At 58.4% G+C, this 26819-nt stretch overlaps 3 protein-coding genes across 5 annotated transcripts in view; all 3 read left to right on the top strand.

The window, feature by feature from the left end:
• TBC1D10A (TBC1 domain family member 10A) overlaps positions 1 to 2560 on the top strand; it is a 30095-nt gene extending 27535 nt beyond the window's left edge. The window contains exons 7-10 of one of the 2 annotated variants that reach the window (XM_082668415.1): positions 541 to 730; positions 849 to 1003; positions 1735 to 1813; positions 1928 to 2560. In XM_082668415.1, the coding sequence (XP_082524541.1) occupies positions 541 to 730; positions 849 to 1003; positions 1735 to 1813; positions 1928 to 2205 (702 nt within the window). In that variant the 3' untranslated portion in view covers positions 2206 to 2560. Of the gene's footprint in view, positions 1 to 540; positions 731 to 848; positions 1004 to 1734 lie in introns of both variants that reach the window. The other variant, XM_082668414.1, reaches the window with a different exon arrangement.
• A 2394-nt stretch (positions 2561 to 4954) lies between these two features.
• On the top strand, positions 4955 to 9536 carry CASTOR1 (cytosolic arginine sensor for mTORC1 subunit 1). Of its 2 annotated transcripts, none has more exons than XM_082668417.1 (9): positions 4955 to 5215; positions 5810 to 5880; positions 7063 to 7250; positions 7336 to 7468; positions 7743 to 7866; positions 8325 to 8438; positions 8606 to 8688; positions 8807 to 8878; positions 9006 to 9536. In XM_082668417.1, the coding sequence occupies exons 1-9, from the start codon at positions 5103 to 5105 to the stop codon at positions 9011 to 9013; spliced, it is 906 nt and encodes a 301-aa protein (XP_082524543.1). In that variant the 5' UTR covers positions 4955 to 5102; the 3' UTR covers positions 9014 to 9536. The 2 variants fall into 2 exon arrangements, with proteins under 2 accessions (XP_082524543.1, XP_082524542.1); XM_082668416.1 differs by having other exon boundaries at positions 8784 to 8878.
• A 13203-nt stretch (positions 9537 to 22739) lies between these two features.
• On the top strand, positions 22740 to 25764 carry OSM (oncostatin M; the record flags this gene model as incomplete). Its single annotated transcript, XM_082667693.1, has 3 exons — positions 22740 to 22773; positions 24411 to 24544; positions 25186 to 25764. The coding sequence occupies 3 exons, from the start codon at positions 22740 to 22742 to the stop codon at positions 25762 to 25764; spliced, it is 747 nt and encodes a 248-aa protein (XP_082523819.1).
• Between the last annotated feature and the right edge of the window lie 1055 nt (positions 25765 to 26819).

Raw genomic sequence — 26819 nt, 5'->3', positions numbered from 1 at the left:
GCTCCCAGGCTCCAGCCTCATCAGTCCCACACTCCCTCCGTTGCTGCCTCCAGCCGCAAGGCTGTTGGGCAGGATCGCTGTTCCTCCAGTGCACCGAGTTCCTCCCTGCCTCGGCCTTGTCATAGGCTTAAACCTCTGCCCCTTTCCTTCCACTTCTAACTCTACTTTTCCCTCAGCTTTCAGCCCTCCGGAGCTGTCCTTGACTCTGACAGGTGGCACCTCCGGCACACGCTCCCCCAGTGTTCCTGTTCCTGCCATGTTCTGGTCACTCAGCCCCCTCCCTCTTCCCTCCCTCTGGTCTCATTGCTTCTGTAATTCATGTCTGTCTGGCCCTCTGCACGACATGCCCCATGAGGGGGACTTAGCTGTGTCTGGTTGGCTCATTGTTGTATCCCAGCACCCAGCATGAGCTTGACACCCTGCAACATTAGCCGCCTGAGGAACGAATGGATGCCTGCCTGGAGCTGGGGCCGGGCGTAGTTCCCGCCCTGGCTGCTGTGGGCCCATGGTTATGGCCCTGTGGCTTCACTGTCCCCCCAGGAGGCCATCCAGCTGGATGGGGAGATCCTCTTCTCGCTGCTACAGAAGGTGTCTCCCGTGGCCCACAAGCACCTCAGCCAGCAGAAGATCGACCCGCTGCTCTACATGACAGAGTGGTTCATGTGTGCCTTCTCGCGCACCTTGCCCTGGAGCTCCGTGCTGCGTGTCTGGGACATGTTTTTCTGCGAAGGTACTGGGCTGGGCTCAGGGGAGCACCCTTGCCCCCAGCCCAGCCCACAGGAGGCCTCTGTTTCCAGAGAAACTCTCTAAAGGACCCCTTGCACTCATTGCCCGCTTCCCCCATGCAGGAGTCAAGATCATCTTCCGGGTGGGGTTGGTGCTGCTGAAGCACGCACTGGGCTCCCCTGAGAAGCTCAAAGCCTGCCAAGGCCAGTATGAGACCATCGAGCGGTTGCGGAGCCTCAGCCCCAAGATCATGCAGGAGGCCTTCCTGGTCCAGGAGGTACAGCCCACACCTTCCCCTCGCCACCGGGAGGGAGGGGGAGACTTGAGGGCCCTTTGGCGGGGGGCCTGGTAGCCCTCTACCCCTGAGGCCTTGTGCTCAGCAGCCCAGAGCAGTGTGGACAGGCCCCATTCTTCTGTCTGAACAAGAAGAAGGGGAACAGGCCTAGGTTCTAGGGAATAAAAGTAGGTGCAACCCACCACCCGCATCCTCCCTGGCCCTACAACCACGGCCTTGGCTTTCTTTTCTTATTTTTGTGGACCATTTTTAAAGTCTTTATTGAATTTGTTACAATATTGCTTCTGTTTTATATTTTGGTTTTTTGGCCCCGAGGCATGTGGGATCTAGCTTCCCGACCAGGGAAGCGGTCCCGACCAGGGACCCCCTGCACTGGAAGGCAAAGTTTTAACCACTGACCACCACCAAAGTCCCAGCCTTTTTTTCTTTCTTTTGTGGATTTTTGTCTCTCTGGGGCTGTAATGAGGTGACATATATTTAGGCAAGTGGACTCATGAGCTTTCTCCTCTAAGGCAATGGGTCTCAAGTGCCTGGCTCACCTGGCACTCACTTCTGGGACTTGTGACCACCACAGGGTCCAGACCCGCCACCCTTCCCGTGGTCAGCCTTTAGTGACCAGGGCTTGGGGAGCTGAGGGAGAGCAGGGGCCCAGGCTGGGACGCAGAAAGGGAAGGTTCTTCCTGGTGCCCACCCGCCTGTCATTGCCCCCACAGGTGGTAGAGTTGCCAGTGACAGAGCGTCAGATAGAGCGTGAGCACCTCATCCAGCTGCGGCGCTGGCAGGATACCCGGGGTGAGTTGCAGTGCCACTCTCCACCCAGGCTGCACGGTGCCAAGGCCATCCTGGAGGCAGAGCCAGGCCCGTGGCCCACCCTGCAACCTTCACCGTCCATCCGCCTGCCCCCAGATGCCCCCCTCCCTGGTTCCAAAGGCAAGTACAAGCCGCCCAAGCAGGTCCAGAAGGAGCAACGGAAGCAGGCGAAGGCGAGTGGGCAGTGGGACAAGCCCCCGACCCCAAGTCAAGCCAAGGTGGCAGCTGCTGCGGGAGACGCATGTCCCCCACGGGATGTGCACCCAAAGGACCCGGTCTACCAGGACCCCCAAGACTCAGCTCCCCAGGACTCAGCCTACCACTGCTCCCAGGAGAGCCTGACGTCCCAGGAGAGTGAGGACACCTACTTGTAACCCTGGCAGCTCAGGCCCCTGGGCTGGGGTCTCCACACACCTACACGGTTCACGGACTGACACTCCAGGGCTTGCCCACTCTCTGAGGGCCTGGCTGCCTGGCCCCTGGGCGGCAGAGAGTCTAGCTGGCCCAGCACAGATTCTGCCTGAGCCTCCTTATTTATTTTCTCCAGAGTGGAGCTCGGGCCGGCCCAGCTGGGGCAGGCAGAAGTGAGGGCCGATGGGTGGGGCCTCACTCAGCACCCGCCTCCTGAGGGGATGCTCCCCAGGGCTAGGGCACTGACGTGAGGGGAAAGGGAGGGGAAAAGGGTGGGGTGCTCTTTGTGTAAAATAGAAACATGGTTTTGTACAGAAATAAAACAACGCTTGTATAGAGAGCTGCTGTGCAGCTAGGGACTGGGAAGGGGGTGCCAACCCTGGTGCTCAGCATCTCTTCTGCACACCCTCCAGAGCCCCCCATCCTGGTCACAGCCCAGCACTAGAACCTCTCTGAGAAGTACCTTTGCCAGAGGAGATGCCAGGTCTAGGGCCAGCCCTTATTCCTGGCCCCTGTATCCCCTTACTCCATCCCCTCTGCCCCATGGCCACCATCTGCCATGGATGAGGGAGGGTCACCAGTGCTGGGGCAAAGCAGGGCCTGCTCCCAGGCTTTGATGCCTACCCATCACAGAAGGGGAGGGGCTCCTTAAGGAGGTCCTTTCAGGGTCTTCCTCCTCCAAGGGCTGGCCTGGATGCCACTTCGGGCCCCAGTAAGGTACTGAGTGCTCATTCTGGTCAGGTGCTGGTGCCAAGGGTGGGTGATCATGAATGCCCTCACATGCTCAGCCCAGGCCTCCATCAAAGTTAGAGGGGTGCGGGGCGAAATCTGGATCTGTGATAAAAGGTCGCCTGCCATTTACTGAGCACTTATAATATGCCTGGCTGCACTGGTTGTGTCACGTGTTTGATCAGGTAGGCTTTATTATTATCCCCATTTTACAGATGAGGAAACAGAGGAGCTGAGTGGGAAAGATGAAGCTGATCCAGATTTGTACCCAGAGCCCCTCACTACCTCTCCTGACTAGGGTGACCGGACTCTGCCATCGAGGACCCATGCAGGAACTGTGGTCACAACTGATGACCAGAAGGGCGAGGACAGGGTGTCCCTGGGAGAGGCCCCCCTTCTGCTGAGGAAGCAGCTTTTCCAGTCAAACAATAGTGGCTGTTCCTGGCAGGCCACCAAGCTGGGCCAGGCCATGGGGGAGGGGGGAGAGAGAGGAGTAGAGCCTCCCTGGGAGCTTTTAGGCATTGCAGGGCCTCAGCCTGGAACATCTTGTTCTGGTACAGCTGGGGATACTGAGGCCTGAGGAGGTCAAGGGTCGCATGAACCTGTCAGAGCAAGCGATCCACATCCTACCTCCTACCCCTCACCCCTGTGGCTCCCTACCCCATCTGCACCTGCCATCAACGAGATGAGGGGTTCAGAGGACACTCCCCTCCCCCTGGCCCTCCAGGGGACTGGCCAGGATGTGGTGGCTTCAGTGTTCCACTGGGATCCACCATGCTGGAGAGTCCAGCGGGAAAGGTGCTGCCCCACTTTCATTCGCCTACAGTAGAGGCCCCCGAGCAGGCAGGAGGCCTGCTCAGGCCTGCTGGATCCCAATCAGACCTGAGGCCTGCTTTAACCTGTTTGGTTCAAAGCCTCGCATCTGAGGCCTGCAGACGCTCAGGCCAGACAAGGGCCCCTGGAGCGTGTTCCATCCTGCTAGGAGCCAGCCTAGGTGTGCTGGTGCCTGCTCAGCACTGGGGTTTTCGTAGACCTGAGGAGGCCAGCCCTAATGTTGAAATGAGCCCAAGTTGGCACTATCAAGCCTCAGATCTGGGGTGTCTGCCAGTGCTGGGGGGGGGCCTGCTTGGGCATGAAGCAAGTTTAGATGTGCTCAGGCCACGTAAGTTCTGCTAATGACTGCAGGCTTAAGTCTCTGCTGAGAGCTGAGTACCCAGTGAGCCCCAGATGCATAGCCCTGTTCCCCCAAAGTTTGAGTTTTGGGCAAGTGTTAGGCCTGGCCACCCTCAGCTCCCTACCCCACAGCATGCTGCTCAGAGGTGGCTGGAGCCCTCCCTTTTCTGAAAGTTGGGTGAGAGGAACAGATGTGGGGGCCACCAAGTCCAGGTTAGGTTTCACCTTGTCAGTCCACTGACAGGGTTCACAAAGCACGGAGGGGTACGTATCAACACCAGTCCTGGACAGCCCTTGCTGGGGGTCTTTTGTCTCCGCCACCCCAGCCAGCTCTGGTGGCCCTGCACCATGCTGAGCCATGAGAGGAAGGAGGGGGAAAGACGCCAGGACACTGTTGGCTGAGAACCACAGGGTCGCCTGGGCTGCACAGTGGACCCCACCCCTCCGTGTTCCACGGATTTGGGGGCAGCGTTCTGTCCCAGCCCAGCCCCGGTTCGTCTTGTGGCCCTCCAAGGCTCAGTGAAATTAATCATAAGATGCGGGCGCAAGGACAGAAATGACCCCAAGCATCCGCTGGCTCCGGACCCCACCGCAGCGGGCGTCCAACGGAAAGGGCGGAGCCCGGAGAGGGGGCGAGGCACGGGCTGGGCCTAGAGGACTCGACGCGGGTGGGGTCAGAGGGTGATTCCCGAGCCACTGACGAGGGGGAGGAGGCAGCAGGGGCGGAGTTCGGCGGGCTGGAAGGAGAGGAGTGTGGCTCCGGCGTTAGAAGGAGGCGTGGCCACCCTGGATTGGCCGCCCGTCCCGCACGGCGTGGCCGTCAGGGAGCTGGCGTAGGTGGCGGCGTGGACTCGGCCGCCCACCGGCTCCTTTAAGCCCCCCGGCACCGCCTCCACCGACCCGCCCCCAGCACGACCTGGGCCAGGTTGGCAGCGGGGTCGGCTCTGTGCGGGCAGCGATGGAGCTGCACATCCTAGAGCACCGGGTGCGGGTGCTGAGCCTCGCCCGCCCCGGTCTCTGGCTCTACACCCACCCGCTCATCAAGCTGCTCTTCCTGCCCCGCCGAAGCCGGTGCGAGCCCGGGTTCGGGGCACATATGGGGGTGGGCTCCACTGTCGCTTTGGGACGGGGTCGGGAGATTAGGACCGCCGCGGGGCCAGCGACAGCAGGCGGGGAGAGCCCTCTCTGCCACCCTCCCTCCCCCCGCCCCCGGCCGCCATCCGGCCTGGGCCTACGCTCCCTGGGACCGCCGCCTATCCGACCCCGTGAGGCCCCCTCCCAGGGCCGGTTAAGGCGCAAACAGCCTGGGATGGTCAATGCTTAACTCCTAGTGGTGTCAGGTGGGGGCATTCCTTCCTGGCGACCGCGGGGAGCTTTTTACAGATGCCTCCCATCGGGTCAGAGGGGCTGGTCTTGGGGGCCCAAGGTCCGACGCTCCGGGACTGTCGCCGCGGGTGAGCCTCTCCTCCTTCCCGGAATGGAGGGGCAGGGGGCTCCTGCAGAGGTCGGGGAGGCGGAAAGGAGTCCGCAGTTCCGGAGATGGGGCACACACCCCACTGTCCTGGGGAGAAAACTGAGGCTTGAGGGGGCAGGGAGGTGCCCGGCGGGGGTCTACCCGCCCCCTCCGCCCCACCCAGGCTGAAGATGCCCCCGCCCCCCAACCAGGTGCAAGTTCTTCAGCCTGACGGAGACCCCCGAGGATTACACGCTCATGGTGGACGAGGAGGGCTTCAAAGGTGGGGGCTGGGCTGGGGAGGGGGAGTAGGGGAAGGAAACTGCGTTCTTTGCCAGATTCTCACCGAATGTTAGGATCCAAGGTCGCAAGAGCTGGGGCCTTGAAGGAGGATGGATCTGGGTTCGAATCCATTTCCACTATTCACTGGCTGTGTGCCCTTGAGCAAGTCACTTCCCCTCTCTGAGCTGTTTGTTTCCGCTTATGTAAAGTGGGTATAGTTACGGTTCTGATCTTATAGGGTCCCACGAGGGCTTTATAATGGGGCTGTGTGTGGAGGACACTTAGCAGCCGCAGGCCAGCAACAGGGCCTCAGTTACAGTTCTGGAGCAAGAATCGGGTTTCTGTGGCTGTTTCACCACCACCCCCATCTGCCTTTGGACTATTTCTCCTTGGACTTCTCTCCCTGGTGTGGGTCACCCCCTCCTGGACTGGTCTGGCGACTCCAGGAGTCTGAGGGTTGGGGAAGGAATGCAGGCAGCCAGCCCAGGGCAGGATCCTGGCCGGCCTCCTAGCTGTGCTTGGGCGATTAGCAGCCCGCCTGGTTGTGGCCCCTGCTCTGGACTGGACGCCAGCCTGGTCCCTCCCTGGTCCCTGGAGCTGACATCTGCCTTTTACTCCTGCCAGCTTGACCCATCCTGACAGGCCTGGAGCCTCAGGCCAGCCAACTGGGGCTTGGTCCATCCCGCATAGCACCACTTCAGGCCTTAGTTTCCCTATTTGTGCAGCAGAAAAGTCTGGGTCTGCTCAGAGGGAAGGGCGTCCCCCAGCCAACGTGGTCTGCTGGCTCCCCCTGGTGGTGCCATGTGGTATAAGGCATCTGTGATCCCACAGGACACTGTCATCCCATTCTACAGAGGAGGAAACTAAGGCTCAGAGAAGTTAAATCATTTGCCCCAGGTCCGCAAAAAGTAAATGGTGAGGCTGGGATTGGAACCCAGCTCTGTCTGGATTTGGAGCTCCGATCTTAACTGGGAAGTTACAATCCCTGACAGGCCAACACCTGAAGCACCTCTCAGTCCTTGCAGACATGCAGGTCTCAGGAGCAGAACTTGGGGGAGGAAGACAGCTCCAGTCTCCAGACCTGACCTGACCTTGGTAGAACTCTCCAAGGCTCAGACAGGGAAACTGAGGGCAGGGTCCAGCCCTGTAGGCCCTGACTGGGCATGTGCCCCCTGCCCCACAGAGCTGCCCCCATCTGAGTTCCTGCAAGTGGCTGAGGCCACGTGGCTGGTGCTGAACGTGTCATCCCACAGTGGCGCAGCAGTGCAGGCTGCTGGGGTCACCAAGATCGCCCGCTCAGTAATTGCACCGCTGGCCGAGCACCACGTGTCGGTGCTGATGCTGTCCACCTACCAGACAGACTTCATCCTGGTGAGTTTCCTGCAGGTGCTGGTGCGGGGCAGGGTGGGCATGGGTGCCTGGGGACCCATGTGTTGTGCCATCTCCTGTGGCCCAGGTGCGAGAGCAGGACCTGTCCGTGGTGATCCACACGCTGGCCCAGGAGTTCGACATTTATCGAGAGGTGGGCGGGGAGCCTGTGCCCGTTGCCAGGGATGATTCCAGCAATGGCTTTCCCCGTGCCCAGCATGGTGAGGGCCGCCCTCTGACACCCAGGCCTGGGCAGGGGCTCCTCTTCCCACTGGGCCCCTTCCCTTGTGCAGGTGGGTCTGTGGGCTTAGGGAGACCAGCTGACACTGACCCCCTCATAAGATAGGGAGATGGGGCCAGGAAAACTCAGGCAGGTACCTGCATGTAGACCGTGACCCGGCACCCAGCCCAGGCCTCCTCTCTGGCTGGCCACCAGGGGGCGTCGCAGCCCACAGTCGCCCTTTCACCTGCCACCACCTTGTCCCTCCGGAGCAGGGCCCAGCCCCACAGTCCATCCCATCCAGAGCCCAGAGAACCGTTTCTGTGTCCTCACGCTGGACCCTGAGACGCTGCCAGCCATCGCCACCACCCTCATTGATGTCCTCTTCTATTCACACAGGTGGGCCTTGTTTGCGTTTGTCTCTTTGTCCTCATATCTTGTTCCCCGTGCTCTTTCCCACCACCTTCCGCCCATCCCTTGGTTCTGCGGATTCTGTGCCCTGTTCTGTATCTGGGGTTCCTGGCAGCCTGCGATGCACATGTATCGTGCACTGAGGTTCAGGCAAGGTCCTGATGCCGCAGCTGGAGCCCTCCCCTCTGGTGTGGGCAGAGCCACCCCTGAGCTGTGCCCTGGCAGGCCCTCCGGCCCTGGGTTCTGTGTCTTTGGCAAAAGCAGGGTTCATCATCTTCCCCCATCCCCACCTACACCAGCAGGAGGTCAGGGTGCTTGGAAGGGGAGAAAGTGGCCCAGGGACAGGAGGGTCTGCCCAGGGCCAGTTGTGCCAGTCCCTTCCCAGGTGTGGAGGCCAACAGGGAGGTGGAGTGGACAGAGCACCTGAGCCTACTCTCCCTCCCCAGTCCCCCTAAGGAGGCAGCCTCCAGTGGTCCTGGATCCAGCTCCATCACCTTCTTTGCTTTCTCCCTCATTGAGGGCTACATCTCCATTGTCATGGATGCTGAAACGCAGAAAAAGTATGTGACCCCTGACCCTAGGTGGGCCACAGGCCCTAAGTCAGCCCCAGGGAGGGAGGGGGTAGAGCGGCAGACTCCGAGGTCACCAGGCTGACCTGCCCAGGGAGCTCATAGTGGGGCAAGGAGGGGACAGGGGTGCCCTGCCCACTGCCCACCTGCCTCCCCAGGTTCCCCAGTGACCTGCTGCTGACCAGCTCCTCAGGGGAGCTGTGGAGGATGGTGCGCATCGGCGGACAGCCCCTGGGCTTTGGTGAGGGCTGCACCTCATGTGTCGGGGGCTTGGGAAGGGCTGGGGGTGGGGGTGGGGATCAGGGCGATCCACATGGACCTCTCCTCAACCCTCAGATGAGTGTGGGATTGTGGCCCAGATCGCAGGTCCCCTGGCTGCGGCCGACATCTCCGCCTACTACATCAGTACCTTCAACTTCGACCATGCCCTGGTGAGCGCTGCTGGCTGGGGCCAGGGCCCCTGGAGGGACGCTGAGGGGGTGGGGTGGCAGGAGGTGGCCCCAGCTGGCCCAGGAAGTTGGGCAGCCCTGACCCCTCCCTCTGTCCACCTGCCTGCAGGTTCCTGAGGATGGCATTGGCAGTGTCATCAAGGTTCTCCAGCATCGGCAGGAGGGTCTGGGCTCCTGAGGCCCTGAGGGGAACAGCAGCCTCCAGGCTCTCCCCTTGTCCTCAAGCTTCCAGAGACTTCTCAAAGCTTTTTACTCAAGCTCTGGGATGTTCCTGTCGGGGGACTCCTTCTTCCGCTCTGTGTATGTAAGCTGCGTGCAGACACTGGCTCTCACGTGGACACGCGTGTCTGCCCATCGCAGGGGAACACGGTGCTCAGGGCTTCCTCCAGGAAGCCCCTCAACCCATCACTCCCTGCGGGGCCTCGGCATTTGCACATTCCCTGCCTGAGGCCAGAGCCTTCCCCCTCTCAGCGCCCTGGGTGGGCCGGCTGCTCCCCAGAAGGCCTGATCTCCCTTCTGCCTCTGGCTCTGTTGCCTTTCCTGGCCAAGTGAATTCTGACAGTGCCTTCCCTTCCTGGGGCCTCCAAAAAAAGTATTTTTACATCTCTATCTCTCTTCTTTTTTAATCAACTTGTTAATAAAGAGCTTGTAGTGAGCAGGCCAGGCTGTGGTCCTTGGGGTTGTCCAGGCCTTGGCCATGCCTGCCCCACAGCTCCCCAGGGCCCCTCTGCCTGAGGTCCTGGACTCTCCCCGCTCTGCCGGCTCCGGGCCTCACCTCCCTCAGTTCTCACCTCAAGAGCGTAGATGAGCTATTGCTGTTCTCCAGACAAAGGACCTATGCGCTGGGAGGTGGAATGACTTAGCCAGGGTCACGTGATTCCTGTCCAGGGCTGCCTGGCTCTGAGGTCCAGGCTTTCTCTTCATTACTTGCTGCTTCTGAACAGCCCAGAAGGTTCAGAACAGGGAAGAGACTCCCAGACCCTCCTGCCTGGGGGTCCCCCAGCCTCCCTGGACCTTGGGTGTGGCTGGCCTGTTGCAGAATCCCCTCAAGGAGGGGAGCCCTAAAGCACCTCTCCTTCAGGCTGCTGCCTGCTTTCTTTTGGACCACGCCTGAGTTCTTTCTGTCCCTCACGGGAGCAGTCAGTTCTTGCAACTAGGGCTCTCCTGGGGCAGGGGTGGGAGGGGGCCAGTCAGAGTGTGCACCTGGGAGTCTGTACACTGGGCTTCCCCTGGCTGGGGGGACAGGACAGGGGCCTGGAGGCCACCTGGAGCCCCCTCTCCCCTCGATGGCTGCACGCTGGGGCCAGAGGCTCTGCACATCTGGGCCGGGGTTTCCTGTCACAGAGGGGCCACCTCCCTGCTCTGTGAGTTGGGATTCCGCTGTGGCCCGATGGGGCCCCACAGATGTGCTGGGGAGGTTATCGGGTACCCTCAGCCCAGACCCGCCCGCGCTCAGGAAGGGAAGAAGGGTGTGACTTCAGCGTACTCAGAGGTCGTGGTGGCTCCCCAGAAAAGCCAGAACGGGTCCAGACCTCTGGCAGTGCGCCCACCCTGCCCCTGGGAACCTGGGGGCTGAAGATCAGAGGAGCAGGGAGCGCAGCCCAGCCCGGTGAGTGGCGGTCGGGCGCCCTGGGCCAGCCCCTTCCCCTTGGCCTCCGTTTCCCCGAGTGCATTGAGACCTAGGAGGCAACTCCCTCAGGATCCTATACCCTTGGACCCTGGGAAGGGGGTGTTTGTTTGTAGTTTGTCTTTGGGTTGAGGAGGGTCCTGCTTCTCTCCCTGGAGGGGCCGCCCTGGGCCTTGGCTCGAGGGATGTCCTGGGCTGAGATGGGGATTTTAGAACCAGAATTCTTGGGGCTGCCTGACCTGTAGCTAGAGAGCTCCTGGCCGCACGTCCAGCTCTGGGGGTCTGTCCATCTGTCTGTCAGTTTGTGAGTCACTGCCTGATTTGGGTGTTTCTGTCATCCCAGTTTTCCAAGTGTGTGAGGTCTCACCTGGTCCCCCACACTGGGTCCTAACCTGGCAATGGTTAGATCTTGCGGCTGCCCGTGGGATTGGGCTGGGTGCGAGGCCACAGGCCTGCCCCGGTGGGCTGGTACAACTCAGGCCCAGGCCTAGAGGCCAGCATGTCCACCTGCGTCTCCACCACACGCATGCAATTGTGTGTGGAATTGTTAGCTCCCAGGGCATTAGGGTCCTTGGGGGTCACTGGGCCGGCTCTCGGCCTTCTTGGCAGGTTACAGATGGGGAGACCTGCTCAGGGAGTGCAGGAGACTGAGACCTCCCTGGGGTTGGGGCACAGGGCTTGGGGCACAGGGCTTGGGAAGTGCCTGGAGAACACAGCTTCTCTGGGAAGGGGATATTACCCTGGCCTTCTCGCACAGCTGATGCGCTGGGTGCTGTCTGACAGGTAGGTCTTGAGCTGTCCTGGGCCAGGGGAGGGGGACTCGCAGAACCACTTCCTTGTCCACCCAGGCTCCAGAGAATTCTAGGGAAAAGGAAGTCGGTCTGGTCAGCCCAGGCCTCGGGTTGGGTCATTTATAACTGAGGTTGGGGGCGCTTGCTGGCTCACCTGGAGCCCCAGTCCACCTGTCTGCCTCAGCGCGGCCACTCCTGAGCATGAGGCCGAGGACCACGGAGCCTAAGCGCTTGTTCTCAGAAAGATGCAGCCCATGCCCGGGGAGGGCCCTGCCCGCAGTCCCTCAGCCCCTCAACCCCACGTCCGGCATCTGCAGGGTGGGGGGCTGTTGGGTGGGTGGGGACGGGAGATGAGCAAACCTCAGGCGTGAAGAGTCCCAGGCTCATTTCTACCCTTTCTTATCTCCATGCTCATACAGAAGAAGTGACCTCTTCAGCCCTCCTTGAAGGCATTTGAGCAGAAATTCAGGGTTTAAGGTTTTCACCCCCACCCCAGCTGGGTAGGGCCGTGAGGTCCCACGCTCACCAAGTTGCTCCAGAGCGGGGTTATTTTCCTGCGTAGAGGGGAGAATAAGGCCACGCCCTCTCCATGTTCTACCTGGTCCCACCGGGTGGGACTGGTCCAAGCAGGAGGAAGGAGGGGCAGCTGTCTGCAGCTGACTGACTGTGAGCCCAGGGAAGCTGCTTCCCCATCCGTATGTGGGAGAGGGGAGCGGTGTGTTCCATTAATTCATGTATTCAACACACGCTCTCATTATCCCCCTTTTACAGAGGGGAAACGAAGCACTTCACAGAGGGGTGAAGTGACTTAACCAAGGTCGCACAGCTGGGCATGGCAGAACCATTATTCACAAAGAAGGTCAATAGTGCCCCTAGGGGCCTGGGGAGGTTCCCTGGGGGAAGGGATATTTTAGCTGAACCCTGAGGGACCGGGAGGATTTTGCAAGATCCCTCTCAATCCCAGCTGTCTGCGTTGGTGACTGAGTGTCTACCGCTGGTGGCAATGGGTGCGTGGCAATGGGTGTGTCGGCGGGCACGTGAGGCATAGCCCTGCCTCCTCCCTGACCCTGGGCTGGGCTGGGTGAGCCCGTTGGGCAGCAGGCGGGGTTTGTGTCTCACTTTCCCAGGCAGGCCCAGGTGCTGGGGTTCCCGAGCCAGGGGTATCTTAAATGGGGGTGCCCAGAGCTCCCTTCCCAGGGGGTTGGTCACGGTGCCACATGGATGGGTGTGCTGCACTGGTGTGTGCATTCACAGTGTGCAGGCCTTCATGGGCATCTACAGGCAAGTCTGTTTTGGCCAGAAAGTGTGTGTATGTGTGTCTGTCTACACGTGTGTCTCAGTGTCCGTGTGTCTCAGTGTCCATGTGTCCTTGTACTTATGGCTCCATGTCGGAGGTCTGGATGTCTGTGGCTGTGCATGCATCCAATTTCTTATAAACATCAGCTGTGTGCCTGGCTCCGTGTCTGCATGTGTCCTGTGTATGTGTGGCTGGTGTGTGCATCTATGCCTGTGTGTGAGCATTTGTGGCATGTATTTCTGTGTGTCTGTTTTTGTCTGTGGCTGGGGCAGTTTTTCTATGTCCACGTGTGCGTGCACACGTCTGCATCTTTTGTTTTCACATTCACACCTGTGCCCGTGTACACCCTCTTGTCCACTTTCCTTCTGGGGACCCACTTCCCTCAGGGCCCCCTGCTCTCCCTCTCCCTGATAGCAGAAGGCCCAGCTCCCTGCCGTCCCCTGGGGAGTGGTGGGCTGTGCTGCCCAGCCCCCCAAGCCCTGCCTCTTCACCACTGCCCTCCGCCCCTGGCCGCCTTCCCCCCAGCCTCTCCCGACTCCCTCTTCCCTCTTTGCCCACTTCTCTGTCCCTCTTCTGTCTACAGCCCAAAGGGAGCCTAGCCCTGCTTTCTGTCCCCCTGTGCATATGCCCCTCAGCCTGAGCTCTCTGCAGTGACCCAGCCCCAGTGCCCTCTGCAGCCCAGCACCCCCCATTTCCCAGGGTCCTGAGTCAGCCCACGGTTGTCCTTGCCTGTGTGGCCACCCCAGACCTCCCGCTGGTCTCCCTGCTTGGGTCTCCCTCTCCTCTGGCTGCAGAAGCATATTTTCCCCAGCACTAGTGTGCTCCCTCCCTCCCCTGTCTCCAGCCTTCCGCAGCCCCCCTGCTCTGTCTTTGAGACCAGCACCCCCACCCCCACCCCACCCCTGGCCCCCCTCCCCCTCCAGTGTCTCACCTATGCTTGCTCTCTCCTCACACCAGGAGCCTCCACTCCAGGCAGCTTCCAGGCCCTGTCCTGAGCTGGCATACCCTGGCCTTTTAAATTTAGGTGTGCCTTTTCTAAGTTGACAAGAGCCCATGCACAGGGACTTCCCTGGTGGCGCAGTGGTTAAGAATCCTCCTGCCAGTGCAGGGGACACACGTTCGAGCCCTGGTCCGGGAAGATCCCACATGCTGTGGAGCAACTAAGCCCGTGTACCACAACTACTGAGCCTGTGCTCTAGAGCCCGTGAGCCATAACTACTGAGCCCATGTGCCGCAACTACTGAAGCCCGTGTGCCTAGAGCCCATGCTCTGCAACAAGAGAAGCCACTGCAACGAGAAGCCCACGCACCACAACGAAGAGTAGCCCCCCCGGCTGCAACTAGAGAGAGCCCGTGTGCAGCAACGAAGACCCAACCAAAAATAAATGAATAAATACATTTATTTAAAAAAAAAAAAAAAGCCCATGCACAGGTGCTCACTGTGCAATAACACAGGAGGGGCTGTGGGAGACCCTCTGACTCTCCAGCCCCTTTGGAGTCGACTTCCTGCTTCCCAGCCTCTTGGTTTTCCTGGAGTCGTGTTCTTAACTCTGCCTTAAATTTTTATTTAATTGAAGTGAAATTCACATAATATAAAGTTGACCATTTAAAAGTGAATAGTGGGACTTCCCTGGCAGTCCAGTGGTTAAAACTCTGCGCTCCCACTGCAGGGAGCACAGGGTTCGATTCCTGGTTGGGGCATGATTGCGCAGCACGGCCAAAAAAAAAAAAAAGTGAATAGCTACCTCAGTGGCATTTAGTACATTCACAGTGTTATGCAACCATCACCTCTTTCTAGTTCCCAACACATTTTCATCACCCCAAGAGGAAACCTTATACCCCTTAGCTGTCACTTCCCACTCCCCTCCCCCAACCCCTGGCAGTCACCAATCTGTCTTTATGGATTTCAGTATTCTGGACATTTCCTGTAAATGGAATCATCTAATATGTGACTTTTGGTGTCCAGCCTTCTCACTCAGCATGATGTGTTTTGAAGTGCATCTGGGTGGGAGTGTGTGTCAGTACTTCATTCTTTTTATGGCTGAATCATATCCCATTGTATGGACATAACCACTTTTTTTATCCATTATCTGTTGATGGACATTTGGGTTCCCACATTTTGCCTGTTAAACTCTGCCTTCTTGACTGTGGGGATGCCCCGCAGTTGTGTTTAATGCCACACACTGTCCCCCTTCTCTTCCTTACACACTTGTCTGTGGACAGGGTGACCTGGCGCCAGCTGATCACACCCCATCACCCATTGAATGGCCACCAGCTGGCCCTTGGACAGAGCAAGCTTTGATGGCCTTTTCTCCCCTTGGAGCTGCAGGAGGTTTGTTTTTTCATATCAAGATAAATGCTCAGAGTTTCCTTAGCGTGTCCCCAAGAACAAGAAGAGGAAGAAAGCAAGTCTTCCCAGCACCTGTCCCAGGTCATTTCCTCCAGACCAGTAATCGGCATCCCTGCAAGTGAGTCCTGCCTCTGTGTCCCAATTTGTAGACAGCCCCATGAGGACCCTGGCTTGTTCCCCCATCTTCTTCCAGCTGCATTCTCTGTTGATCAAAGCTTCTGAGCTTTGTCTGCAGCTGGCACCCAGAGCAGGCGCAGCCCATCCTACTTCCTCCCTCCGTGCCCTCCACCCCTCCTGCCCCCAACCTCATGCTTGTGAGGACTAAGGACTCCCCATGGCAAGTGCCGGGAAACCGGCTCAACTAGCAGAAACGGGACTCTCATCACGTCCTGTGTAGTTGGGACCTGCCATGTGGTTGGCCCTGGCTTTCTGCAGGGACCAGGGACTCAGGGAAATCCCTTGGCCTTCCTGGCTGCACCAGCCACCCTCTTGCCCACTCGGCAGGACCCCACCCCCGCCTCGTGACGTCCCAGCGCAGGAACCCCAGCCACGTGAGGGAGGCGTGTCTCCTGGGTCTGCCGTTATTCCTGGGAAGGATTCTGATTGGACCTGCTCAGGACGCAGGTGCATTGCTAAACCCCGGGGTACCACGAAGACCAGGCTGGGTTGGACCCCTCCTGGGGCAAGAAAGGGGCAGCCTGGCAAATGGGTCTTCCAAGCCCCTCCATGTGCTGGATATCGGCCTGTGTGTTTATTCATCCTTCACGGTAACTTCACCCTCCTGTAGGTTAGCCTTGTCTTTCTTGCTGATTTATCCCTGGCACCTGGCCTGGTGCCCCCCCCCACTGTTACTTATTAAATACAGGTTGAATGAGGGACTGTACGATTGTCTCCTCCAGTGAAGACCGGCCCCTTTCTACGAGACTGTCAGGTGCCGCTTATGTAGAATTTGTTCTGAAATGAATTCTTTAAAGGAAGCAGGAGAAATGCCTTGGCTTTTTCTTTTTCAGTTTGTTTCTCCAGGAAAGTGTTGAAATCTGCAGTGGCTAAAGAATAGGTTTTGAATTCGCTTTAGAAAAATCATCATAAAAGAAAAAGTGAGTGTCTTTAAAGTCGAGGCTTCCTGAAAAAAGAGATCACATGCTTTGGTGTATTGTGAGTGATATGATTCTGATGTCCTTGGGGAGAGGGCATGAGAAAGGCTCCAAGAGGGCCTGTTCCCACCTGGCAGCGAGGTGGGCTTGCAATTTCAGAGGCCTGGCTGCAGGTGTACTGGATATGGGATGGGGCTGCACTGGGGCCCTGAAGCCTGGGGCTTCTGCAGATGGCCATGCATCCATCCGTTCACTAATGATTTATTGGGCACCTACTACGTTCTGGGGCCTGTGCTGTGCTCTGGAGACAGGCACCCTCTTGGAATTTACAGTCTGGCTGGGGAGACAACTCCACAGTTGTAAGAGTTTACAATTCTGAAAAATGCTACGGAGACGGGTACGTGGTACTCTGGGGTGGGGTCAGGGAGCAGGAACCAGACTGGGGTAAAGGAAGGTCACTGGAAGAGGTGAAGCTTGGACTGAAACTTGTTGTCTGATGGCAGTTCAGTAGGTGGAGTGTTCAGGCAGTGGGTACAGCATGTGCAAAGGCCCTGGGGTGAGAGCTCAGCTCCTCTGTGGGGCTGAGGAAGGTCAGAGAAAGTGGTGGGCTAGAGAGCTGTTGGGTGAGGCTGGGGAGGTGGGCAGGGCCTGGGGGACTGAGGTGATGACTTTGGCCTTATCCGAATGGCAACAGGAAGCCAGGCAGTGTTTTGAGCAAGAGGATGGGACCAAGCTGTGTTGTACAAGCCCCTCCGGAGGGGCTGCAATGGCAGCAAAGTGGTTTTGTGGTGGCTTGGTTTTCCCCTCCCTCCTTGCCTTCCTCCCTCCCTGTTCGACTTCCAGCCACACCAGCTGTTCTCTAAACTGGTCCAGTGAGGTCCTATTTGCCCATCAGCTCATGCAGTTCTCTCAACGTGGAATTTGCAGCATTTCTTTTCTGCCTTTCCGCCAATGAAACCAACGTTGTCTTTGCAAACCTGCAGAAATACTGACCTCCGTCGCCAAGTCCTCCCCAGGCAGCCACCCCCATGAGAGCCAACCTCCCCTCTCCCGGCTCTGGGAGCCGCTGGTTTTTGTTTCTGTTGAGCCTTTGCTCCCTCCCAGCTGTGTGACCTTCTGCCAAGTTCCCCACCTCTCAGGCCTCAGTTTCCCCACGTACTGGGCGGAGACCATGATTTCTGCCTCATTAGGAGGTTTTGAGGATTCAGAGATCTGGCCCACGTGAAAGGGCCAGAACTGGGCCCGGCACCCAGAAGAGCTGCAGAAATGGTCTCGAATGTCACCACTGGGCAGACAGCACGTTCCTGTGACATCAAGACATTTTTGGCAAGAATGTGATGTTTCGGGACTTCCGTGGTGGTGCAGTGGTTAAGAATCTGCCTGCCAATGCAGGGGACATGGGTTTGATCCCTGGCCCGGGGAAGATCCCACATGCCGTGGAGCAACTAAGCCCATGCCACAACTACTGAGCCTGAGATCTAGAGCCTGCGAGCCACAACTACTGAACCTACGTGCCACAACTACTGAAGCCCTCACGCCTAGATCCTGTGCTCTGCAACAAGAGAAGCCACCGCAATGAGAAGCCTGTGCACCGCAACGAAGAGTAGCCCCCGCTCGCTGCAACTAGAGAAAGCCCGTGCACAGCAACAAAGACCCAACACAGCCAAAAATAAATTTATTTAAAAACAAAAAAGAATATGTTTCAAAATAGGCGTTGTATGTTGTCATTATGAGAAAAGTCAGAACTCCATTGGACTTCCTGATCCAGTTTAATGATTAGGTTTTCTTTTCTTTACAGAGCCACCTCAGTGTTTAGAGCTGCCATGGGACCCCTGGGGCGTTATAGGGTTGTGGGTTCTTTGTGGTCATCTCGCCTGTCCCCAAATCTTACAGAGGGGCCCCTGGGCTCAGAGAGGGTGGCCTGGGGGTGGGGGCCGTCTGCACCCTCAGCTCCTGGTTATCCCACCTCAGAGTAGACGAATCAGCCCCCACCTGCCTTCCTCTCAGCCTAGGGGTTCGCCATGGCAGGGCCTGGTCTGGGGGCCGATGGCTGGCGTGAGGCTCCTGCACAGTAGCCAGTTCCCCCCCACCTCTGCCCTTCCCTGAATAGGTGTTCAGGCCCCTGGAAGGAGGACCAGTCAGTTACCCAACTGGGCGGAGCCACTGGGTGCAGGGGAGGGCATGGAGTCTCATCCCCATGGACATACCAGGTCCCAGAAGAACTGTGGCAGGTCTTGAGTCAAATGACCCCCCAGCTGACAGTGACCTCAGTGACCTCGTGGGGGCCCTGGAAGATCCTTGCTCACCCGGTGTTTATGTAACACGTGTTTCCCAACCGCCCTCAAAGTCACCCTGTGACATAAGCAAATGCGCACCTTCATCTGCCCCAGTGGCAGGAGGGATAAGTGGTCATCGGATACTTGCTATGGGCCGGGCACTGGCGTGCACTCTTCACTGAATTACACTGACCATCCAGTAAGGCAGCATTTGCTCCTGCATTTTCAAAATTGAGATACAATTCACATACCATCAAATGCATTAAAGTGTATAATTCAGTGGTTTTCAGTATATTTACAAGACTGTGCAGTCATCTAGTTCAAAAACATTTTCATCCCCCCAAAAGAAACCCCGTACGCATAAGCTACTACCCCTGTTCCCCAGATCCCCCACTCCCTGGCAACCACTAATCTACTCTCTGTCTCTATGGAGTCACCTGTTCTGGACATTGCCTATAAACGGAATCTTATGTGGCCTTTCGTCAATTTTTTTTTGGCCGCGCCGTGTGGCATATGGGATCTTAGTTCACCGACCAGGGATCAAACCCACACCCCTTGCAGTAGAAGCGTGGAGTCTTAACCACTGGACTGCCAGGGAGTCTCTATGTGGCCTTTTGTGACTAACTTCTTTCACTGAGCATGATGATTTTGAAGTTCATCCACATTATAGCATGCATCAGTACCTCATTCCTTTCTGTGGCTGAATAATATTCTATTGTATGGATAGACCACATTTTAAAATCCATTTTCTGTTGATGGGCAGTTGGGTTGCTTCTACATTCAGGCTTTTGTGAATAAATGCCGCTGTGAACAATTGTGCACAAGTTCTTGTGTGATTATATGATTTCAGTTCTCTTGGGTGTATACTCAGGAGTGGAATTGTTTGTTGCATGACATTTCTATGTTCACCATTTGAGGAAGAGACATATTTTTTCCAAAGTGGCTGCACCCTTTTCCATTCCCACCAGCAGTGCACAAGGGATCCGACTCCTCCACGTTCTCTCCAACACTTCTTATTGTCTGTCTCTGATTATAGCTGCCCTGGTGGGGGTGAAGTGGCATCTCATAGTTTCGATGTGCATTTTCCGGATTCCTAATGATATTGATCATCTTTTCAGGTACTTCTTGGCCATTTGTGTCTGGTTTGGAGAAATGTCTGTTCAAATCACTTGCCCATTTAAAACCTGGGTTGTTTTGTCTCTTTAGTACTAAGTTGTGGCACTTCAGTCTACAGAGGGGAAACTGAGCCTCAGAAAGGGGGTGTGACTGGACCAGGAACACTGGGCCCACAAGCAGATGGAGACCAGAACCTGGGTTGATCTCTGCCCCCCACCCCGCCGGCCTCTGCATCCAGCCCAGTGACCCCCTGCTCCAGTGTTGGCCTGCCCCTCAGGCCATGCCGAATCCTGTCCTTGCGTTTAAAGATGGAGGGCTCCCCAGCCGGAGGGTGGGCCGGAAAGGCAAGGAAGCAGCAGCTCTGAGGAACCAAGCCAGGCCTCTCTTCCCCTCCGAATCACGCGGACCTGCCTGACGTGGCCCGGGAAGAGGGGACAGCCCGGACCCTGTGGTCGGGGAACCTATTTATACCGGCAGGGCCGTGTTGCAAGCCCTTCCTGCTGGCGAGAGGGACGTCACCGGGCGCTGACCTCACCAGAAACGCTGACGCATCTTCCCCTCACGCTTTGCTCGGATGGGGAGCGGGGCCTCCTCACCTTGGGGGCACTCCCCGCCCTCTTGCACATCACGGCTCCGGGTTCCCCCTGCCAGTGTCCCCGCTCCCTGCTGCCCTCCAACCATGCCTTCTTCTTGCAAGCTTTTAGGGGCTGAATTGTGTCCCTCAAATTCGTGTGTTGAGGTCACAACCCCCAGCACCACAGAATGTGACTGTCTTTGGAGATAGAGCCTTGAAAGAGGTAATCGAGGTCAAATGAGGCTATTGGGTGGGCCCCACTCCAACATGACTGGTGTCATTATAAGGAGAGATCAGGACAGACATACACAGAGGGGTGACCATGGGAAGAGACCATGAAAAGGCGGCTGTCTACAAGCCAAGGAGAGAGGCCTTAGGATGAAACCAACCCCGCCGGCACCTTGATCGCAGACTTCTAGCTCCAGGACTGTGAGAAAATACCTTTCTGTCATTTAAGCCCCCCAGTCTGTGGCATTTGGTTATGGCAGCCCAAGCAAACTAATATATAAGTTTAAAGCCTCGTGCTTAGAGCGAGGTCTTTCAGATGTGACAGCCCTAGTTTGAATGCCCCCCTCCTCTTAAAGGTTTCTACAAAGGGCAACTGAAGGAGGGGCGACCTCAATGTCTCTGGGTCTTGGAGGCCTCTTTAAACCGAGGAGATCTTATGGCTTCTGGACCGAGGGGTGAAAGCACCGGGCTGTCCCACGACTGTGGAGGCCGGTCAGCAAGGAGCCCCTGAGAGGGGCACGAAGCTCTCCAGCCAGACCTGGCTCTCCTGCCTGGAGCCCGGCCCTGAGCTTCTCCGAGCTTCCGTTTCCTCGTTAAAGAGAGCTGAGGCATCCCTGCCGGCCGCTCTCCCTCCCAGGGCTGTAGCAAGATGAGATCAGGGATGTGAAATGAAGCAGGATCCCGGACTGGCCGGGGCCCCAGGAAGCCGCCTCTTGGAGGTGGGCACCGAGATGAGAAATCGAGCGGAAGTGACGTTCTTGGGAGGAGAATCCGGAACTGGGGTGGCGGATTCCACCCTCAGGGGTGGCAGAATCCACCCTCAGGGGTGGCAACGGTGTGATGAGGACCATGCTGGGCACCAGGGAGTGGGTGGGGGTGAGGAGAAGCCTCCTGGCGGTGGGGTGCCTCTGGTTTTGCCCACTGCTAGATCCTCAACACCTGGCAAAGCGCGCGGCCAAGTGAAAGTTTGTTGACTGCATAAATGAGCGATGTGGGTGTGTCTGCAGAGGGGAGGGCTGGTGGGAACGGCCTTGGTGGTGATGATGGGTGCCGGGGTGGTGATGGGTGGGAGCGTGCCTGGCCCTCCTCCTTCTGGCCACCTTGGCTTTCCTAGTCCAGGCTCCACAGGGCCTGAGCAGCTCAGGCCTCCCTGGCAGCCCCCAAGGGCCCCACCCTGGCTCCTCAGCCTTTGACATCCTCCTCCCCACCGAGCTCCTCAGGGTGCAGGCCAAGGACCCTCGTCCAGGTCTGCTGGATGTGCTGGGGCTGCCAGGCATGGCATGCAGGCCGGGGCCAGCCCCTCCACCCCCTCATCTGCCCTCTCCTAGGCCTCAGTTTATCCTGCGCTGAAGCAGCAGGTTGGCTCGGGAGGCGCTGTCTCTGGCCCCTTCATTCATCTGTGAGAAGCAGAGGACTGACTCAAGATCACTATCTTTCAGAGAAAGTGAAACCTGGTCCCCAACGGTCGCCGCAGCAACTCCCCATCTCCTCCGGCCCCCCACCCCACCTCCCGACAGCTAGTACTTAGAATCAGACTTTCATCTTTCCTTTTGCCTTCAAAGGGCGTTTGCCTTGTATGTCCATGACTGCAGCAGCCCTGTGAGGTGGCTGGGAAATACTTTTCGAATCCTCATTTTACGGTGGGTGGGTGGGGCTCTGAGGCCCAGAGAGGTTAAGCGACTTGCCTTGGATCACACAGCATGTCAGTGGGCTTGAACCCTTATCTCCTGTTTCTCTTGCCTCAAGTGCCTGGTTCTCCCTAGAGGGCCCTGTCTATAGAAAAAGAGCCTGGCTGTGGGCAATGGGCCTGGGATGGGGAAGGCTGGTTATGTGAGGGGTGCCTGGTGGGGGAAAGGAGATGGCTGAGAGCCCCACTGGAGGATGCAGGTCCTGGGGCCAGAACCACAATCTCGGGGCTGCCAGCCTGGGTCTGGCTCTGTGCCCAGAGCCCGGTGGTTTCCGCTCACAGATGTCCCAACAGCCCTGGCAGGAGGGCGGGAAGGGCACTCAAGAAGGAAGATGTCTCGCTCCCTTCAGCCCCAAACCACAGAGGCCTGTGAGGCCGATGGCTCCTGGGCTGGGACTGGGCTGTGCGCCCTCCAGGAGCCCAGCTGGTGGACTCTCCCCTCCACCCCGGGCACAGCCCCCTGCAGCGAGCATGGACCCCCTTGCTCCCTGCTCACCCCAGGAAGGCTGAGGCTGCGGTTTGCATCATCCTTGGGCGTGGGGCTGACCTCGAAGAACGAATTCGAAGAAAACAGGAGGAGGAGCAGGCATGCCACCGCACCCAGCGCCCATTGGCCGCCTGTGGAAACTTTGGTTTTTGGGGTCATGTTCCCAGAAGGCCTGCCCTCCCCCCTCCCCCTCCCCACCCACCTCACGAGGTGTTGGCCAATCCTCCCGGCGGGCATAAAGTGGCTGCCAGCCTGCAGGGCTCCAAGCCTGGAGGTGTCACCCCCGGCAGGCGCAGGCCAGAGCTCGGTCACCCAGCATGCGGGCACAGTGTATGCGGAGGACACCGCTCAGTAAGTACTTCCTTCCTCCCCACCAGCACCTGCTTGCTGTGCTCATAGGTGCCAGCGGGGAGCAAGGGCACCCTCTGTCCTCCAGGAATAGGGGAGGCCAGGCGCCGGGCAGAGGATGCTGAGAAGGGGAGAGAGCCAGGGGGTCAGGCAAAGAGAGGGATCCACTGAGAACAGAGCATCTTCACAGGGTAGAGAAGGATATTACCAGAGGGCTTCCACGGGGAGGGTGATGTACAGTCAACTCTGGGAGCAAGGGAGTGAAGGAAGGGGATCACTGCGGGAGAAGCCAGGGAAGCAGGTGGGAGGTGGGAGATGTGCTGGGGCAGAGGAGGAAGCCGCAGAAGCTGAGCAGCATCATGGTGTGATGTCTGGAAGGGCTGTGGAGCCTCCTTCTTGCCCCAATTTGGAAGCTCTGGGATGAATGGACACTGTCAGCCGGGCCTGGGGGCCCTGGAGCCCACACAATCACACAGCGCACATAGCCACACCCACAGGATGACATGCACACAGTCACGTGACGTCATCTGGAACCCTCGATCTCACCAATCTGGGAACCCCCACATGCAGCCCGGGGCCCCTGCCCTGGATGGGACACAACGGTTGTGTGTGGCCAGCTGTTTCCTCGAGCCTCGCACAGATCTAGACGCACACCCATGCAGGCACCCTAGTCCCACGTGCGCTGTGCCCACACCAGCCCCCCTGCCCGAGCCCAGCAGCAGGTACCTGGGGGGCGGCGAGGGGTGCCTGGTAGTCATTGTGCCTAGGCGCCTGGCCCCTTGGCCTCCCCAGCAGCATCTTCCCCAAGGGGCCACAGTTCTTAGGAAGGGAAGGTGGTGTCACTGCCTTCCGGGCCATTGCGCCACAGGCCCTTCCGACCACGTGGCTGCCAGGGCCTTGTGGGTGGGTGGGGGGAAGCAGGGGAGTGGTAATTATACCCGCCCCCCAGAATGTTCTGGCTCACAGCATCTCTGGTGGGCCTGACAAAAGTGGCCACTTACGGAGAGAGGAGGGAGGCCTGAGAGATGGGGTCACGGGCTGGCCTTGGGTGACCTGAGCAAGCCCTTCTCCTTTGGAGCCTTGGTTTTCCTGTCAGTCAAATGGGGGCATGGGCGAGATGGTCTCACGTATCCTTTCCAGATGGAAACTTTGGGTGGAAAGGCAGCCTCTCCTGGTTCTGCAGACATAGATCAAGGTGTCTAGCTGTCCTGGGCTGCAAAATCCTCCAGAGCGCACCTGCGTGGGGGGGTGGGGTCTGTTACAGCAGGTTCAGGGCCTGCAGCAGTGGTCACCCCTTAGCCCAGAGGACTTGCAGGGAGCAGCCCCACCTGGGCCACCCCAGGTCAGCTCCTGAGTTTGGCAGGCTTGACTCTAGCCAGGCCCCACCACCTCTTCTCAAAGTCTTACTTGGTGAATTGCAACCACTGTTTTGGGTGTTGGGCAGTGACTCGCTGGGAAGGTGGTGGAGGCCCCAGCAGGTAGCCCCGTGCATGCACCGTGCCCAGCCCCGCCCCCAATGGCAAAAAGCTGGGGATGATGGGCTGTGCCCTCTGAGGCCCGCTTGAGTGACCTCCTCTCTGAAAGGCACCCACCTGTGGCTTCCTCACTGAGGCAGGTGACATGTCCCCTCTCTGCCCCAGGTGTGATCCTCGGACTCCTGTTCCTGAGCATGACGGCCACAAGCAAGTGCTTGGGCAAGTACCATGAACTCCTCCTGCAGCTCCGGCATCAGGCGGGCCATATGCAGGACACCAGCACGCTCCTGGACCCCTATGTGAGTGACCGGCCCCTGGGGGCATCTGAGTCTCAGAGAACTGTGGGGTTAGGGCAGCAGTGAGTCCCAGAGAGGACAGGCCCAAACCCTACTCAATCTGAGGCTGGGGGGAAAACGAGTCTCCGTGTTATTCCTGGGCCACGGTGAACATCCCAGGCCTAACCCTGAGATGCCAAGTAGGCAGTGCAGCTCCCCCAGCTTAGTGGGCCTGGAGTGTGAACCCCAACTCCATTGCCTCATTCGTCCATTTGCCCCATGTGCTCATTGCACACCTACCACAGGCCTTGTTCTAGGCACTGGGATGTAGCAGTGAACAGTCCCACCCTCCTGAGCTCATGTCACCTCCCGTCACCTCCCCAATGACACACTTCATGCCACAATCACCACCTGTGTGGTCACCCCTCCAGCTCCCTGGCATACCTCTAACCTCACCTGCAGTGATCCAGGAGTCCTCGCCCCTCTTCGGCCTCAGTTTCTGGATCTGTACAATGGGAGGATTGGAAAGGGGGGGTACATGAGGTCCAGTGGTTCAAGGCTGAGCAGAGCAGGTTCATATGTGTGTGTGTGTGTGTGTGTGTGTGTGTGTGTGTGTGTGTGGTGGGGGCTCCAGCTCTCACCCCTGCATTGTCCTTTCCCCACAGATCCGCATCCAAGGCCTGGACACGCCAGGACTGAAGGAGCACTGCAGGGAGCGCCCCGGGGCTTTCCCCAGCGAGGACGCCCTGCGGGGGCTCAGCAGACAGGGCTTCCTGCAGACCCTCAATGCCACGCTGGGCCTCGTCCTGCACAGACTGACTGCTTTGTATCAGGACCTCCCTGAAGCCCAGCAGTTGGTGGGACTGAACATCCGCGGGTTCAGGAGTAACATCCATTGCATGTCCCAGCTGCTGCGCAGCTCCTCAGAGGCAGAGACACCTGAGCCCACTCAGCCAGGCCCCGGGCCCACACCACCGCCCACGCCGCCCTCAGACGCCTTCCAGCACAAGTTGAAGAGCTGCAGGTTCCTGCACGGCTACCACCGCTTCATGCACTCTGTGGGGCAGGTCCTCCAGGAGTGGGGGGAGAGCCGGAGCCAGAGCCGGAGCCGGAGCCGGAGACACAGCCCCTGCCGGGCCCCTGGAGACACAGCCCTCGCCAGGCCCTGCAGAGCGGGGGCCCGCAGGACGTGGCCCTTCCGGAGGGACAGGAGACTCATGCCGAGGGGACAGCTTCCCCGGTAGCCTTAGGGTGAAAGGTCAGCAGGTACTCTGCAGGATGGCGCAGCCCCAGGGCCTGCCATCCTGCTCCCCTCTGTTCCCCGCCTCTCAGAAGTGCACTTTAAGGGGTGGGAGCCGTGCAGCCCCTCTACCTCCTCTGGGCTGGGCTAGGGACATAGGGTCAGGCTGTTGAGCCCCCCAGCCCTGAGTTCCTCAGTCTGGTGGGGTGGCCAGGTCAGGTCCACACGGGGCCAACTTTCCATTGATTCAGGGGTCTGATGACACAGGATGACTCATGGCCAGACTGGCTGCCACCCCCTGCTCTGCTGCCCGGAGGCCTGCCGGACTGTCCCTCTCATGACTTGCAGGGCCGTTGCCCCCATACTTCCTCCTTTCCCTAGTGGCCTGGTTCCAAGGCGGGGAGGTCAGGGCCTGAGCTGGCCTCCTATGCCTCATCACGTCTCGGGCCAGACCCCTGGATGTCTGGATGACCTCACTTTAGGCAGCTGTGATGGGGCAGAGTGCACTAGAAAGAGCACTGATTTGGGGGGGTCCAAGGTTGGTCCCTAACTTGCTGTGTGGCCTCAGCAAGGCCGCTTTACCTCTCTGTACCTCAGTTTTCTCTTTGTGATTCGAAGGGCTTGGGGGCCATGTAAAGCCCTCTCTGCCTGTCAGTTGCTGGGACTCTGTGACATAGGGTGGATATCAAATTCTCTCCATACATGGGGATACGCAGTACAGATGGCCACTGGGCACAGACTGAGTTCTCTGGAAGAGACCTCCTAGCTAGCACCTGGAAGCGCCTGGTCTTGGGTCCTGGGTGCTGGCTGCTCCCCCTGGTGGTACATCATGGTATTTTCTTATGCTGAAACCATTGCCCTCCTGGAGGGGGTCCCAGAAGCTGCTGGGCCAATTCCTTGGAGGGACATGACTAATTTATAGATTTTTTAAATCAGTTTTTATCTGTTTCCTATTTATAAGGCTTATTTATAATGTGTATTTAATGTTAATATTGTGCCAACATATATTTAAAACTTGCCTGGTTTCTAAAGCCCCTGTGTCTCTCTGCTGCCTTGTGG

This window comes from Grampus griseus, assembly GCF_964374135.1.
Source record: "Grampus griseus genome assembly, chromosome: 12".
NCBI lineage: Eukaryota > Metazoa > Chordata > Mammalia > Artiodactyla > Delphinidae > Grampus > Grampus griseus.
The sequence above is the reverse complement of the archived record's forward strand: the minus strand, read 5'-3'. Positions and strand labels throughout refer to the sequence as shown.

Excerpts from the sequence above, each read along its gene's own strand:
- CASTOR1 (XM_082668416.1), top strand. The coding sequence starts at position 5,103 with ATGGAGCTGCACATCCTAGAGCACCGGGTGCGGGTGCTGAGCCTCGCC. Across the intron at positions 5,881-7,062 it reads GGACGAGGAGGGCTTCAAAG|AGCTGCCCCCATCTGAGTTC; the intron begins GTGGGGGCTGGG and ends CCTGCCCCACAG. Across the intron at positions 7,469-7,742 it reads CTTTCCCCGTGCCCAGCATG|GGCCCAGCCCCACAGTCCAT; the intron begins GTGAGGGCCGCC and ends CCTCCGGAGCAG.